At 36.1% G+C, this 13,905-nt stretch overlaps 1 protein-coding gene across 1 annotated transcript; it reads left to right on the forward strand.

Annotated features, from left to right (window-relative positions):
• The first annotated feature begins 4,788 nt into the window (after positions 1-4,788).
• Positions 4,789-7,437, forward strand: LOC131055048 (cytochrome P450 98A2). The gene is made up of 3 exons (XM_057989658.2): positions 4,789-5,364; positions 5,758-6,149; positions 6,564-7,437. The coding sequence occupies exons 1-3, from the start codon at positions 4,890-4,892 to the stop codon at positions 7,203-7,205; spliced, it is 1,509 nt and encodes a 502-aa protein (XP_057845641.1). The 5' UTR covers positions 4,789-4,889; the 3' UTR covers positions 7,206-7,437.
• The last annotated feature ends 6,468 nt before the right edge of the window (positions 7,438-13,905 follow it).

A 13,905-nucleotide genomic window follows, 5' to 3' on the forward strand; every position in this document is an offset into this window, starting at 1 on the left:
TATTAGAGATTTAAGGTGATATGCTTTTCTTAAATTGATGTGAGAGAAATTATAGTTACCAAAATGAAAATTTATATAACTTCTTTAGTACTAATTTTGCCTTTGTCCACTATGATGTGTAAATAACTATTACGTGTAATATACAAGAAACAAATATAAATGAATGTCATATTCATATGATCCATTATTTTTTTGTGAATGTTTGAATATGTATGATTGTGAATAGTGTGTATTAAGATCAAGTAATATCTTACAAGTATTGTTTTTACATATAAAATGTAATTTATATTATATGTGTCCCTGCTTCAGAGAGCGCCTTAAGGGTAGGATTACATCACTATCTCAAGCCAATTAATCATTAGATGCATAAGTAAATGCCACATATTTATCTAACAAGAGACACAAAGCATCATGTTCCTGCCATTAGTTTAGAGTAGATAAAATTTGAGATGAAGACAAAGGGGGAAATTAAGAGAGAGAGAGAGAGAAATAGATAGAGAGATAGAGAGAGGTAGAGGGAGAGTTAAAGATAAAAATAGAGAGATATAGATAAGAAGATATATATATATATATATATATATAGAGAGAGAGAGAGAGAGAGAGAGAGAGAGAGAGAGAGAGAGAGAGAGAGAGAGAGAGAGAGAGAGAGAGAGAGAGAGAGAGAGAGAGAGAGTTTTATTTTAACAATAGTGTGTGGAGGAAGCAAAGAAGTTCATTTGGTAAACATATTTTTATATGAACTACAATTTGTTAAAGTTATTGTTTTATTCAAGCATATTAGTAGTTGTTTGGTTGCCTCCTATAATTTAATTTTTTCCTTTGGAGGACATTATTGTATACATTTTAAATTATAATCCCCATAAAAACAATTTGATATTAATAATTCAAAGCTTGAAATTTGTTAATTCTATGGTTAATCTAATAAATTAGGTATGATAAATTTTGAAAATTTTATTTGCTAACTTTCACTTTAAAGTGATTTTAAATTTATAATCCTTTAGTTATGAATTTAGAAATTAATTTCCTTGAGTTTTGGAATACGAATTTTGTAGTTTAAAATTAGAATTACTTTCAATTTTAAGATATTAAGCTTGAAGTTGTTATCAAAATTGAATTTGATATGGATTTCAAGATATCAAAATTAAATTTGATTTATAAAAATTACAATAAATTAATAAGGAAAATAATATCTTGAATTGATATCAATATTAAAATAGATTAAAATAAAAATTATAATGATAACCACACTATTATTGAAATATTAATGAATGACTTTTCAAAACTACTAAATCAATAAATGTAAAAAAAAAAGTTTGTATAAATATTATAGAATGATCTACTTGCTAATTATTATTAATAAAATAATATTATTTATAATATACATTCACTCCTATATATTAATGTGAATCTACCCACCATGCTTAGTCATGCTGACAGGCTTACAAAATATATTTCATTCAAACTCAAGACAATGTATTTCATTTAATTTTTCATGTTATTTGTGTCATTTGTACATTTAATATTACTGACTTATCAATGAATGAATTAAATATATTAAAATATTTTTAAGAAAAATGAATTTTACACTTACTCTATTCTATAGGAAGAAAAAAAAATGATAAAAACAAATTATTTAAAATAAAAATTAAACTTGCATTATTTTATAAGATGTTAAATTTTTTTATCTATTTATTTTGATTCATCTTTTTTATATTTTTAATTGCCATTAGATAAATATTCTCTTTATTCAAGCATATAATGTTTATACTGCATAGAGAGAATATTTATTTAAGATTTATCTTATCTAATTTTAAAATCATGAAAAAACTATTTTATTCAATTAAACATAGTGCAAATCACATTTAAAGTCAATATCAAACCTAAATACCTATAATTAGCTACACCAAAAACATTAGAATAGAATTAATTTTGATTATTACATATAAAATATTTTATTATTAAAAATATAAATATCTTAAAATACAATTGATCCTAAATATCAATGGTTCATTAATAAAAACTAAATTTTGTTTTCCATTAAAATAAAACAGAATGTGAACAGTATTTGATCATTTAAACTTATAATGTTAAACTAGAATACTAAAATAATAATTTTTTTTGAAAATTTGAAAAACGAAATAAGAGGAAACTAGCATCTCTATTATTTAAGGTGTGATGCCGAACGTATGGATACCACTTTGCACACGTGATCAGTGCAGCCAGCAATCAATGAGGCGAGCAATTCAAGTAAATATTTTATTTGGTATTATTTATATTTTAATAAGTTTAACAATTATTCACCTGAATCGTATAAAACCGTCCAAGCAAGAAAAATAAATAATATTAATTTAACAGTGTTGTGCAGTGAAATAATTACTTTATCAGTAATGATGTCAGTAGTAATAATTATAATTATTGATGTCAGTAGTAATAATTATAGGAAAATTCTGTATTATTTTTTTGGTAAAAATTAAATTTTATGTTACTGAAATTAATATGACCAATCAGATGAAAAATAAATTATGTTTTAAAATAATTTTTGTTAATATTTTATTTTGAAAAATTTTAAACAATGATTGGTTGCCAAAGACAATGATTGATAACTATTTAATGTATTTAAGAACATCATGGATGCATAAGTATCCTGCCATGGCACGCACTAATAAAAACTAGGGGAAAGGACCCAGTAGTTGAGCATGTTCCAATTGTTGTGAGGGTTGTTGATAACTTTTGTTCCAAAAATTGAACAAATAAAACCTATTGTTTGAAACAAAAATTATCAATTTTTGTTAGAAAATGTACCAACAATTGTTAGGAAATGTATCAATAGTTGTTAAGAAATGTACCAATATTGTAAAAAGTAACCAATCAGGTGATGCCACATCAGCTGAACAACTATTGGGGTCTCTTTTGCACGCCTATTGGTCTCACTTTTTTTTTGCGCTGTTTTGGACACCTTGGCAAAAAGCATGCTGATGTGGCATCATATTTGATGATGTGGCCTTGAAACCTTAGTTATAAGCAGGGGACTTGCCAAGTAAGTTGCTGTAAAAAAATCGGAGTGATTTGAAATTTCCAAGTAGAATTTTGAGAAGCGTGAAGTTAGGGTGCACAACTACTGGGTCCTTTCCCCTATAAGAAGTTATTATTAATGCTAAAAAAAATTAAAATATGAAACAAGATAGAATAACACCTCCATGGAAAACATATTTTCGTCCTTATATGAATATATTTTTAAATTGTAGCAAAAGTATATGAGTGTGACTGTGGATCATACCTTACATCTCAATCGTATGAGCATGTTGCTAGAACTTATTGGCAAACAAGTTGATATGGTCCGCAAATCTAAACACAACTCACTTGCACTAGCATAAACTTAATTACAAGATCTCTGCAGTAGTCAATTCATTATTCAACATGAAAATTAATTAGAATCTTTAGAGCTTGCAATCATCACATGACATAAAGTGTTTCTATAAGATAAGAGAGTTGTAGGAGAAAAACAAAAGCTTTCAGCTTTCTCATCATTATGATGGATCATGGAGGAGTGTGATCTAAAACGTTGATGCAAACAAAAGCCTATATGATGAAATCTAAAAACTAACAATAATCTTAATGAACTGTGGAAATCTAGTCTCTCTTATAGATTATCATGCCATATTATGTTTATAAGCCTCGTCTTCTACTAGTTTCAGCATGTATTACTACCAGACCTGTCGAATAAATCCCAAGATAAGATGTATTTAAATCTCTACACGTAGATATGAAAATATTTGGAATTTCTTCTATGAGTAGAAATATAAGCAAACAAGGAATGTTGTCATTAAGCACTGCTTAAATAAAATGCAGGAAATATTAGCAAAGGTTTGGAACCAAGAGCACCTAACCATTTGGGTGGAAAATTACATCTAAAATTGTTGCCAAATTGTCCCACTCAGCTCCTACAATCTTCCTCAACTCTACTTGCCAATAGTTTGGTTGACCAACTTGTCTATATCTCCCTGCTTCATGCTTTAGCAGAGGTCGATTCTCACTTTAGCGTACGCAGGGAGGATATGCTTTACACATGCCCATTTACATTTGCTTCCAAGTTTTAAAGAACTATCGACGAATCCATTTTGTTCATATCTTGCGACCATTGCACTCCATGAGACCGCAATTCTTCAAGACATTCTGTCAAACAATTCACATGCTTTGACTATGCTCCCACATTCCGCTACAGATCTACCAGAGCATCTCCATCTACCAAATTTTATGGCAAAAATCCTCTTTTCTTTATGCTTTTTCCAACAAAAAGTCCCCTCTTCTTTATGCTTTTTCAATTCCCAAGGGAAGCGCCTCCATTCTCCCCTTTCTCTCTGTTATTTTTTGCCTTGTTAGCTGTCTCCTACTCGAGTTTCTTTGGATTTTCATGCCCTCTAAAACCATGTTTTTAATGAAGGGTTGTGGGTTAATTGTCCTTTACATGTTGTTTTCTCCACTACCTGCCATTTCCATGCTAGGGAAAAAGGTCGCCATCCCATATTAATGGTACGAATGCCACCTCACTCCACACTCTGTCCATTGTTATTGATGATGTAAAAATCGCCCATATTTACTCTACCTACAAGTTTGTCTCCCGACATTCTTATCCTATCATGCAACCCATGCTCATGACATTACTCTCGTTTCAACCATTCATTAGCCTGGATTGCGTGGACATTGTTAAAATCTTTCATTCATTCAGACCATTAGACTGATAGATAGCCTTGATTGCCTTAGACTGGTAGATAGCCTTGATTGCCTGGGATGTGACAGCCAACTACAACCTGTTAGGGATTCACATAAATAGGCTAGGGAGGGAAGGCAATGCAATAGGGCAGTAATAGAGAATAGACATAGAGATCATAATGGTTGTTTGGGGTGGGGTTGGCTTAGTGCTGTTGTTGGTAATAGTATACAAGGTGGTGCAATGGAAGAGATACAGGCTTCCTCCAGGCCCCTGGGCACTGCCTGTAGTGGGGAATCTGCTAGACATAGGTGCAGTGAGGTTTAGGTGCTTCTGGGAATGGTCCAAGCAATATGGTCCTATCATGTCTGTGTGGTTTGGGTCGACGCTGAATGTGATAGTGAGCAATACAGAGATGGCAAAGGAGGTTCTTAAGGAGTATGATCAGCAGCTGGCTGACAGGTACAGAAACAGATCAACTGATAGATTCAGTAGAGGTGGTCAGGACTTGATTTGGGCGGATTATGGTGCCCATTATGTCAAGGTCCGGAAGGTATGTACCCTGGAGCTTTTCAATGCCAAGAGGTTGGAGGCTCTCAGGGTTGTGAGAGAGGAGGAGGTTGCTGCAATGGTGGAATCCATCTATAAGGATCAAGGTATGCTATTATTATTCAAATCAATAGGATTGCCTTTTGAGAGGGTTCTTTTAAATAAAACAAGTGTAACAGTTGGTGTTTGGATCAAATACTGCTAGACATTGGCATTCATAATTGAAAATTCATTGGTATTTTGTCTCACGCCAAGGTTTATAGATATTCACATATGGTTGGGGTGCCTATTAGTGACTCTCGATTGACTCTTTTTCCTGCCTGGCATGTATTTGTATTCCAGTGCTTCTGATAAACGAAGTTCAAACTGCAAATTCTTTGTTAGTCATTTTAAAGTTCTTATGACTGTTCTGTTCCCAGCTGATATTTGAACATTTTATCTTTGTTAGTTTAAGATTTTTTCCCTTATCGATTGCTCCTAACTAATGTGTTTGAACGAAGGCATAGATAAGGCTTTGGTTGTTAGGAAATATCTGTCACCTGTGGCATTCAACAACATTACCAGAATTGCCTTTGGAAAACGGTTTGTAAATAAAGAAGGGAAGATGGATCCACAAGGAGTGGAGTTCAAGGAAATAGTTTCAGCAGGAGTGAAGCTGGGAGGTTCCCTCACTATGGCTGAATATATTCCCCATCTCCGTTGGATGTTCCCTTTGGAAGAAGGTGCATTTGCTAAGCATTGTGCCAGGAGAGACAGACTCAGCAAAGCCATTATGGAAGAGCACACTCTGGCTCGACAGAAGAGCGGTGCAAAACAACATTTTGTGGATGCACTACTTACACTGCAAGAAAAATATGATCTGAGCGAGGATACCATCATTGGTCTCCTCTGGGTAAGCCTCCACATCCTTACATGACTTTATACCTTCATTGACTAATAAGTTTCACCATCCCCAAATGCCTTATAATGAGTACTTAAGTTAGCAGACCCATTTGCATTGTTCAATGGTCTTATGTGATCTTGTAGGCTATCCTAATCCTATAAAAGTAATAGAACATAGTGTAATGTTATCCAATTAATGATATCAGATTTTTACCATTCCTAGAGTTGTAAGTTCCTGTTTTTGGATTAGATTGTGGGACAGTTTTGATGGTGAATTTTCTTATCAAAACTTACACGCAATCCAATCCAATCCAGAAACTTACAATGCTATTCAATTCATACATGTTACAATGCTATTCAATTCATACATGTACTGAAAATAAATAATGTTATCATTTTTACAAATTTCTGCAATCTGTTGCAGGACATGATCACTGCAGGGACAGATACAACAGCTATAACTGTAGAATGGGCCATGGCTGAACTTGTTCGCAATCCTCGAGTACAGCAGAAAGTTCAAGAAGAGCTAGATAGGGTTATTGGCAAGGACCGAGTAATCAATGAGACCGATTTTCCTAATTTGCCCTACCTGCAATGTCTCACAAAAGAGGCTCTGCGCTTGCATCCACCGACTCCCATGATGCTTCCACACAAAGCAAAAGAGCATGTGAAGATAGGTGGGTATGACATACCCAAGGGGGCCAATGTACAAGTTAATGTGTGGGCCATTGCTAGGGATCCAGCTATGTGGAATGATCCATTGGCCTTTAGGCCTGAGAGATTTCTTGAAGAGGATGTTGACATTAAGGGCCATGATTTTAGATTGCTGCCATTTGGTGCGGGGCGGAGGGTTTGCCCTGGTGCACAATTGGCCATTTATCTGGTTCAGTCTATGTTGGCTCACTTACTTCACCATTTCACATGGAGCCCTCCTGAAGGAACTAAGGCAGAAGACATAGATCTCAGAGAGTCTCCGGGACTTGTAACTTACATGGCCAAGCCTGTAGAGGCTATTGCAACTCCTCGATTGCCTGAGCACCTCTACCGCGGAATTCCAAAAATATGACAGTTTCAGCTATGTAAGAAGATGGATGGATGCCCTTTCCATGGTGAACCTCTGAATTGGCCTCAATAGTGTCAGATGTCGAAAGTAATTATGCACATTTAATTTACATGGCATTTTCGCTTTGGGTTTCATTTGTCCTTTTTGATTGTGTGGTTGCTTTCTAAGGAGAGCAACAAGTTAAACGTGTCAGTTTCCAATTATTCTGAAGAAAAGGATGGGAGACATTTTGCTTCGTTGTCGGTTTTATTTGTCTGCAATTGTCTAGAAGTGAACAATTTAAACCATGAAATCAGACAACTCAATCACAAACAAACAATTCGATTAGGCTTAATAAATCCAAGTAACACATAATTAACACATAAAATTAGTCATGTATTCCATGCCGGACTCCTTCTTGTACAATTATGAAGTGGTTTTGCTTAATTGATTAATTTGATATGTGTTTTCAAATTTCTATTGCATGACATTGACTCTTGGTTGTTCATAAAAATGGTCACAATTTCTGTAATGTCCAATTTTTAGACACTTCTGGACACAATAAAACCTATCTAATATATACCAATTTGATTAATTTACAATCACCTTTTTTGAAACAATAACGTGATACATTATTCAAAACCACATGTTATGATATGTCACTTATCCAAGGGTTATGTATACAATGAATCAATCTTATTACTCTAAAATATTACTTCTATCAATTAACAAACATGCCATAGCACTTCTTCTCAAGTTGTTTTCTCATCTTTGTATTGTATTCATCTAGCATCCAATACTTTTATTTGCAACTTGTCTACACCCCTAGATTTACAACATAAGATCAATTGACAATTAAGTCTATGATCATCAAGATAAGACTTATCATTACTTTAGCAAAATAAATTTAGAAGATAGTGTACAACTTGATTTGAAAAGAGAGATAAAATACACAATATCATCAAGAAGGAATTGTAAGTTTAAAGAAAACCTTAGAAGGACAAGACCTACAATGTAGACCTCCTTAAGGACTCATCTTTGATGGCCTTCCTACACATTGTGTAGAGGTTTCGTCGACAACTTTTCAATACCAAACCATCTCATAACTAGTTACTCACAATAAGGATATCTCTATTGCACACCACTAAATTGCAGGGAGGGGGAGGTGAATCAACAGATACTAAAAACTTGATTAGATTAAATCATTACTTAGCATATATTAAATCCACCACATGTATGCAAACAAATAATAGAAATAGCAAGAGCAACCACACAAGAACACCAAGGTTTTTATGTGGAAAACCCAAATTGGGGAAAACCATTGTGGGAATTAAGCTCAAAATGTATAAATAAAACATATCAATAGCGTATACAAAGTCAACCTAATAAGATGTAACATGTTCATACGAAATCATTGGCTTCAAGATAGTCTCCAAGGCAAATGTGGAAGACAAATGAAGTGTATGAAGGATGACACCATGTCAACACACCTTCTAGATACTCCCGAAATAACGCCCATGCAACCACATGCTACCAAATGGACCAAAAACCACATGAGACGGCCCAAAAGATTAAACAATTGGCATTTGCCAATACAACAAACTCAAGTTTCAATTTGGACCACCAATATGACTTCGAGATGACCAAGGGGGCAACATAACACATTAGGGAACCTCAGTCAACCATCTGCAACACTTCACCAACTATAAGCTAAGGAATGTGTTGGCTTGATGATGATGTCTTGATGTAAAGAGCTGATTGGTGACTTGTTTTATGTTTTCATTGATGGCAACTATGTTTTTATAGTCACATAAGTCTTGTAAGCCAACCGGTAAAGCATAACCGGTAGAGAAGACATTTTAACAATGAACCAACAAATAGGTATTCAACCGGTAAACATGAACATAGTTGCATTCTAGCAACCGAAACAAGCGATTGATGAAGAGTTGGATGATGCGGTTTTACAGGAGTGATGGAGACAAGTATTTGGTGTTATATTCATGACCGCATTAGTAGATTCAATAGGATGATCAAGATTTGATGTATAGAGTATGCTATTTGGAAGAACACTTAACTGGTAGTGATAAAGTCACTAAGATCGGTAAACCGATACAGTTTTATTTTATTTTTGGTTTGTTATGTCGGTGGCCGACATAAGTTCGACGTGTAATGTAAGTTTGTCTAGATTCATTGAACCTAGGAAATGTTGGCATATGTGCAGAGCTTGATGACATGATGATATTGTATGTTGTCATTGATGTCAATATGTTGAAGCATGAACCGGTATATTGTAGTAAGCAAACTGGCAAGAGAATCGGTATGATGATGTGAACCGGTATATGTGAAAAAGTGAAGCGGTATGTTTGTCTAAGGTGAACCGGTATGTTGGAATGAGAACTAGTATATGGGAAGTTTTGTATCGGGGTTTCATTTGGCATGACTACCGGTTGGTAGTCTCAGCTTCAGGGTTTCCAATTGATGCAGTCCAAGCCCATGTGATTCAACCGATGACATCCTGTGATGAGTTAGCATTGTAATGAATATCAAATCATGTTGCCACGTCAGCCTTGTGTGTGTGAAGGATTTATTTGAGGATCTTGCATGAAGAAGATTGATCTTATCTACCTCGGGAATGAGCAAAGTCTCTGTAAATGGTGGAGAGCGCATGATGGGTTATCAGCTTCTTGAAGCGACAAAGAATGAACATTGGAGAACGTCTTGAGATTTGTTCAAGACTGTTGTATTCAATGCAGTGTGATTAACCGTCAGGATTGAACCGACTGAATTGTTAAACCTAAATGTTTAGGGTTTAGGGTTTATGCTAGCGACCTATCTGTTTCCTATAAGGTCGATGATGTTTTTCATTTTGAAGTTGTTGGCAAATGTTATGTGTGTATCCAAGTGAAGAGATACTTGATTCTTGCCAGACCAGAGAAGTGTGTTGATACCTGCAGAGTGTGATTGTAAAAGAAAAGGAGCTAAAGAGGATCTGCCTTGGCATTGTGTGCTGTTATAAGATTAGTGTATTACCTGTTGACTTCTAACCATTTCAGCAGTTGGAAAATCCCTTAACTGGGTAGCTTTAACAGGCATTTGTGTAAATCCTTTAATAAGGTGACTCAATTCAATGAGTTCTTCAAATCCTCTTGTGAGGTAACCTTTAACAGGGTTCTAACCTTTAACCAGGTATTTAGGCATCCCTTAACCAGATGATCCCTAGCAAGATTAGTTCCTAGCTATGTAGGGGAAAAAGCGAGACTAGGTTAACATGCCCTAATCCTACCTTTTGACACACATTACGGAATACGAAAGAGCTTAGAGATATCGCACAATTGGCTACTTTTTTTTGTGAAAGAGAGAGCCACGGGATATCTATTAGGATTTCTATTCCCTTGTTGAAATTGAAAGATAAAATGATGCAAGTTCAATCCCTAACCTCAAAATGCAAGTAGGAACTAATGACAAGATTGCAGAATTGAACTTAAATGATGGAAAGCTGTAAACATAAGGATAAGACAAGAATGAAAATGCGTACCCGGAGTTAAAATCTGACTGAAAATGTTCGGGACGGGGGCGCGGGCGCCACTGTCCTGAAAACTGCACCGGAAACCACTGTTTTGCACCTTGAAACACTGTCTGGAAACTGTCGGAAAGCTGTCTGTCCGGAGGACCAGGGTGCCCAGCGCCTCTGTCCCAGGGACCAGGGCGCCCAGCGCCCCTGTCCTGGCAGGACCAGGGCGCCCAGCGCCCCTGTCCCAGTCGTCTGAGCTGCAATTGCACACAGAGTTCTGTCTCAGTCTCCTCTTTCCGGATCTGTGTCCTGCGGCGTCGTCCGAATCCCGAAACCTGCAATAATATCTGAAAAGGGGGAAGGGCGGCTATATAGGGTTTTGCCTTAGTCAAACCCCCGCTTCGGTGATTTCCACCTCCACGAATAGCCAAGTTGTATTGTAAAATGTATTGTGTGTGCAGACCTAGTGTGTGTGCAAGGTCCAAAATGCAAGAAAGCAAACTAGAGCAACCTAGAAAGTAAACCCTAATTGCTTGTAAATGATAATGCAAATGCTCTAAATCAAGATGCAATGTGATCTAAAGCATGAATAAATGATATATCAAAGCTTATGTAAGGACATGAAAACAATATGAAATCATACCCAACCCTCAAGGGAGGAGCACAAGCCAATCTTCAGTCGGTAATCTCCTATTGTTCTTCAATGTCTTCCAAGCCCTAATTGGATGAATGAATGAATTTGATAGATGCTTGATAGAATGATGTTGAGTGTTGTTGAAGTCTTCAAAGATCTGCTCTTTCGCTGCATATGAAGTTCCTGGAAACAAAAATCGGATCCTTTCCAATGAGGAAAGAGAGCTTTTATGTATGAAACCCTAGGTCTTAATTTTGACTTTTGGCCGACCTAGAGATTGAATATCCCGCCAATTTCTTGGGGTTAAGCTTTATTTTATGATTGGATCGTGCTCCCAAAATTTCGGGAAAAATGTCCGGGACCATGTTGCACGGGCGCCATGGTCCCGACAACTTTTCACCAAATTTTCAGGGCCATCAGATATGATGATTTTAGAGAGAATCCCGAAGTTACAGGTGATTTCGAGATGTTTTGACCCCCGAAACCAAGCCCCCAAGTTCAAAATAGGACCTAATTAGGGTTTTTGATTAAATGATGTATTGGAAGAATAAAATGAAAGGGGCACACTTTAATGAAAGGGCCCAACTTTATGATATGGGAGATGATAAAATAGGACCTTAGACCTAATTAATTTAATTAATTAAGTGCTAAAGGGGAAATGCAATGCAAAATGCAAAATGCGCCAAGGCGGGTGCTAAACTAGGTGTGAAATTGTACCACCCTAGCAAGTGCGTACAATTTACGACGCTACACTAGCAAAACCTATTGTAAATCCTTAACCAGATTAGGCTCCTAATAGAGCGGACTTCAGAAGAGTTCAAAGAATAGCTTGTGGGTATTCATCTCCACTGTGGTTTTTCCCAGTTGGGTTTTCACGTGAAAAATCAGTGTGTCATGTGTGATGTCTTTTCATATGATGATTTGTATTTTCTGTTGTGTTAATGCATGCTAAACCAGTAGTCTTTATATTTATGATGTATTACCTGTCTATGCATATGAGTGGAGTGGATAGGAGATGTTAGGAGAGGTGAAGATCTAAGTGTTAACTGGTCTATGTCTTTCACAGTCTCATTGTGTCTTACCGGTTGTGTCCTGACTTAGATTGGTGATATTGTTTACCGGTTAGTTCAGTCTTTGCAGTTAAAACCAGTTTCAGGGAAAGTTTTTGCCTATACTAATTCACCCCCCCCTCTCAGTATCTATTGAGTACTTTCTATTCATCATTATTCATCAATTGGTATCATAGCATCCTCCAGGTCCTCTGTGTTGTAAGCTTAACCACTTGAGGAAAAGATCCTACTCTAATGATGAAGAGGGAAGGTCCAAAGTTCAACAGAGAGAAATTGAAGATATGGAAGGACATGATGAAGATCTATATTAGAAGCATGGGTGCTCAACACTGGAGCTATGTTGAGAATGCTTATGTTATCCCTACCAGTACTCTCATTGATGATCAAAGAAGAGAGATTCAGGAGAATGGACAAGTCATGGAAGCCCTAATCAGCAGTCTATCGGACATTGAGTTTATTGATGTTCAGGATAAAGACAATCCCAAAGAAGTATGGGATGCTTTGGAGAATATCTATGGCGGTGATGATCATGTGAAACAAGCTAAGGAAGAGAGCCTTAGGGGAAAGTTTGAAGAGATGCGGATGATTGAAGGAGAGACCATTCAACAATATGGAATAAGAATCAAAATTGTTGTTAGAGACATCAAGAGTGCAGTAGGTAAAATAGATCATTCCACTATTGTTAGCAAAGTCTTAAGATCCTTGCTACCAGTCTATGCAATAAGGGTTGCTGCTATTTAGGATTTGAGGTCTATAGACAAGACAAAGGTATCCCTAGACTCCATCATTGCTAAGCTGACCGCATATGAGCTGAATAATTATGATGGCAGTATTTAGAAGACTGAATCAACCTTTAAAGCTTCTGCTGCACCATCCAGAAAGGGAAAAGAAGCAAGTACCAGTTGTGAACCAAGACAAAGCAGAGAAATGGATGATAAGGAAATCCTGATGGAATTTGAAGCTCTTCTTGCCAAGAGACTTCCTAAGGGAACCAGTAAATACAGAGGTAAGCTTCCTTTGAAATTATTTTCTTGGAATAGGATAGGACACATTGTTGTAAACTGTCTTAATGGTGATAATAAGGACAAACCAGAGAAGTTCAAGAAGTTCAAAGGAGGAAACAGGAGAAACTGTTTTGTAGCAGTTGATGAAGGTGTCACTGATGAGGAATCAAAAGATGAAGAAAGTGAAGACATTGTGTTTGTAGCAGTTAAGGAAGATGTGCTAGACAAGATGGCTCTTGTCTCCAGCTTTGATAATTCCAATGAGTGGATTATTGACAATGGTTTTTTCTCACCACATGACTGGTGACTAGAGTAAGTTTCTGTCTCTAGAAGAGTATGATGGTGGTGTGGTCCGATTTGGTAATGATGCACCATGTATGGTAAAAGACAAAGGGTCCATCTCTCTAAATGGAAAAAGTAGTGCTGATAATGTGTATTGGGTAGAAGGTCTCAGGAACAACCTTTTGAGTGTTGCCCAGATGAATGATAATAGACTCACTTTGGA

The sequence above is a fragment of the Cryptomeria japonica genome, chromosome 5, assembly GCF_030272615.1.
Source record: "Cryptomeria japonica chromosome 5, Sugi_1.0, whole genome shotgun sequence".
Classification (NCBI taxonomy): Eukaryota; Viridiplantae; Streptophyta; class Pinopsida; order Cupressales; family Cupressaceae; genus Cryptomeria; species Cryptomeria japonica.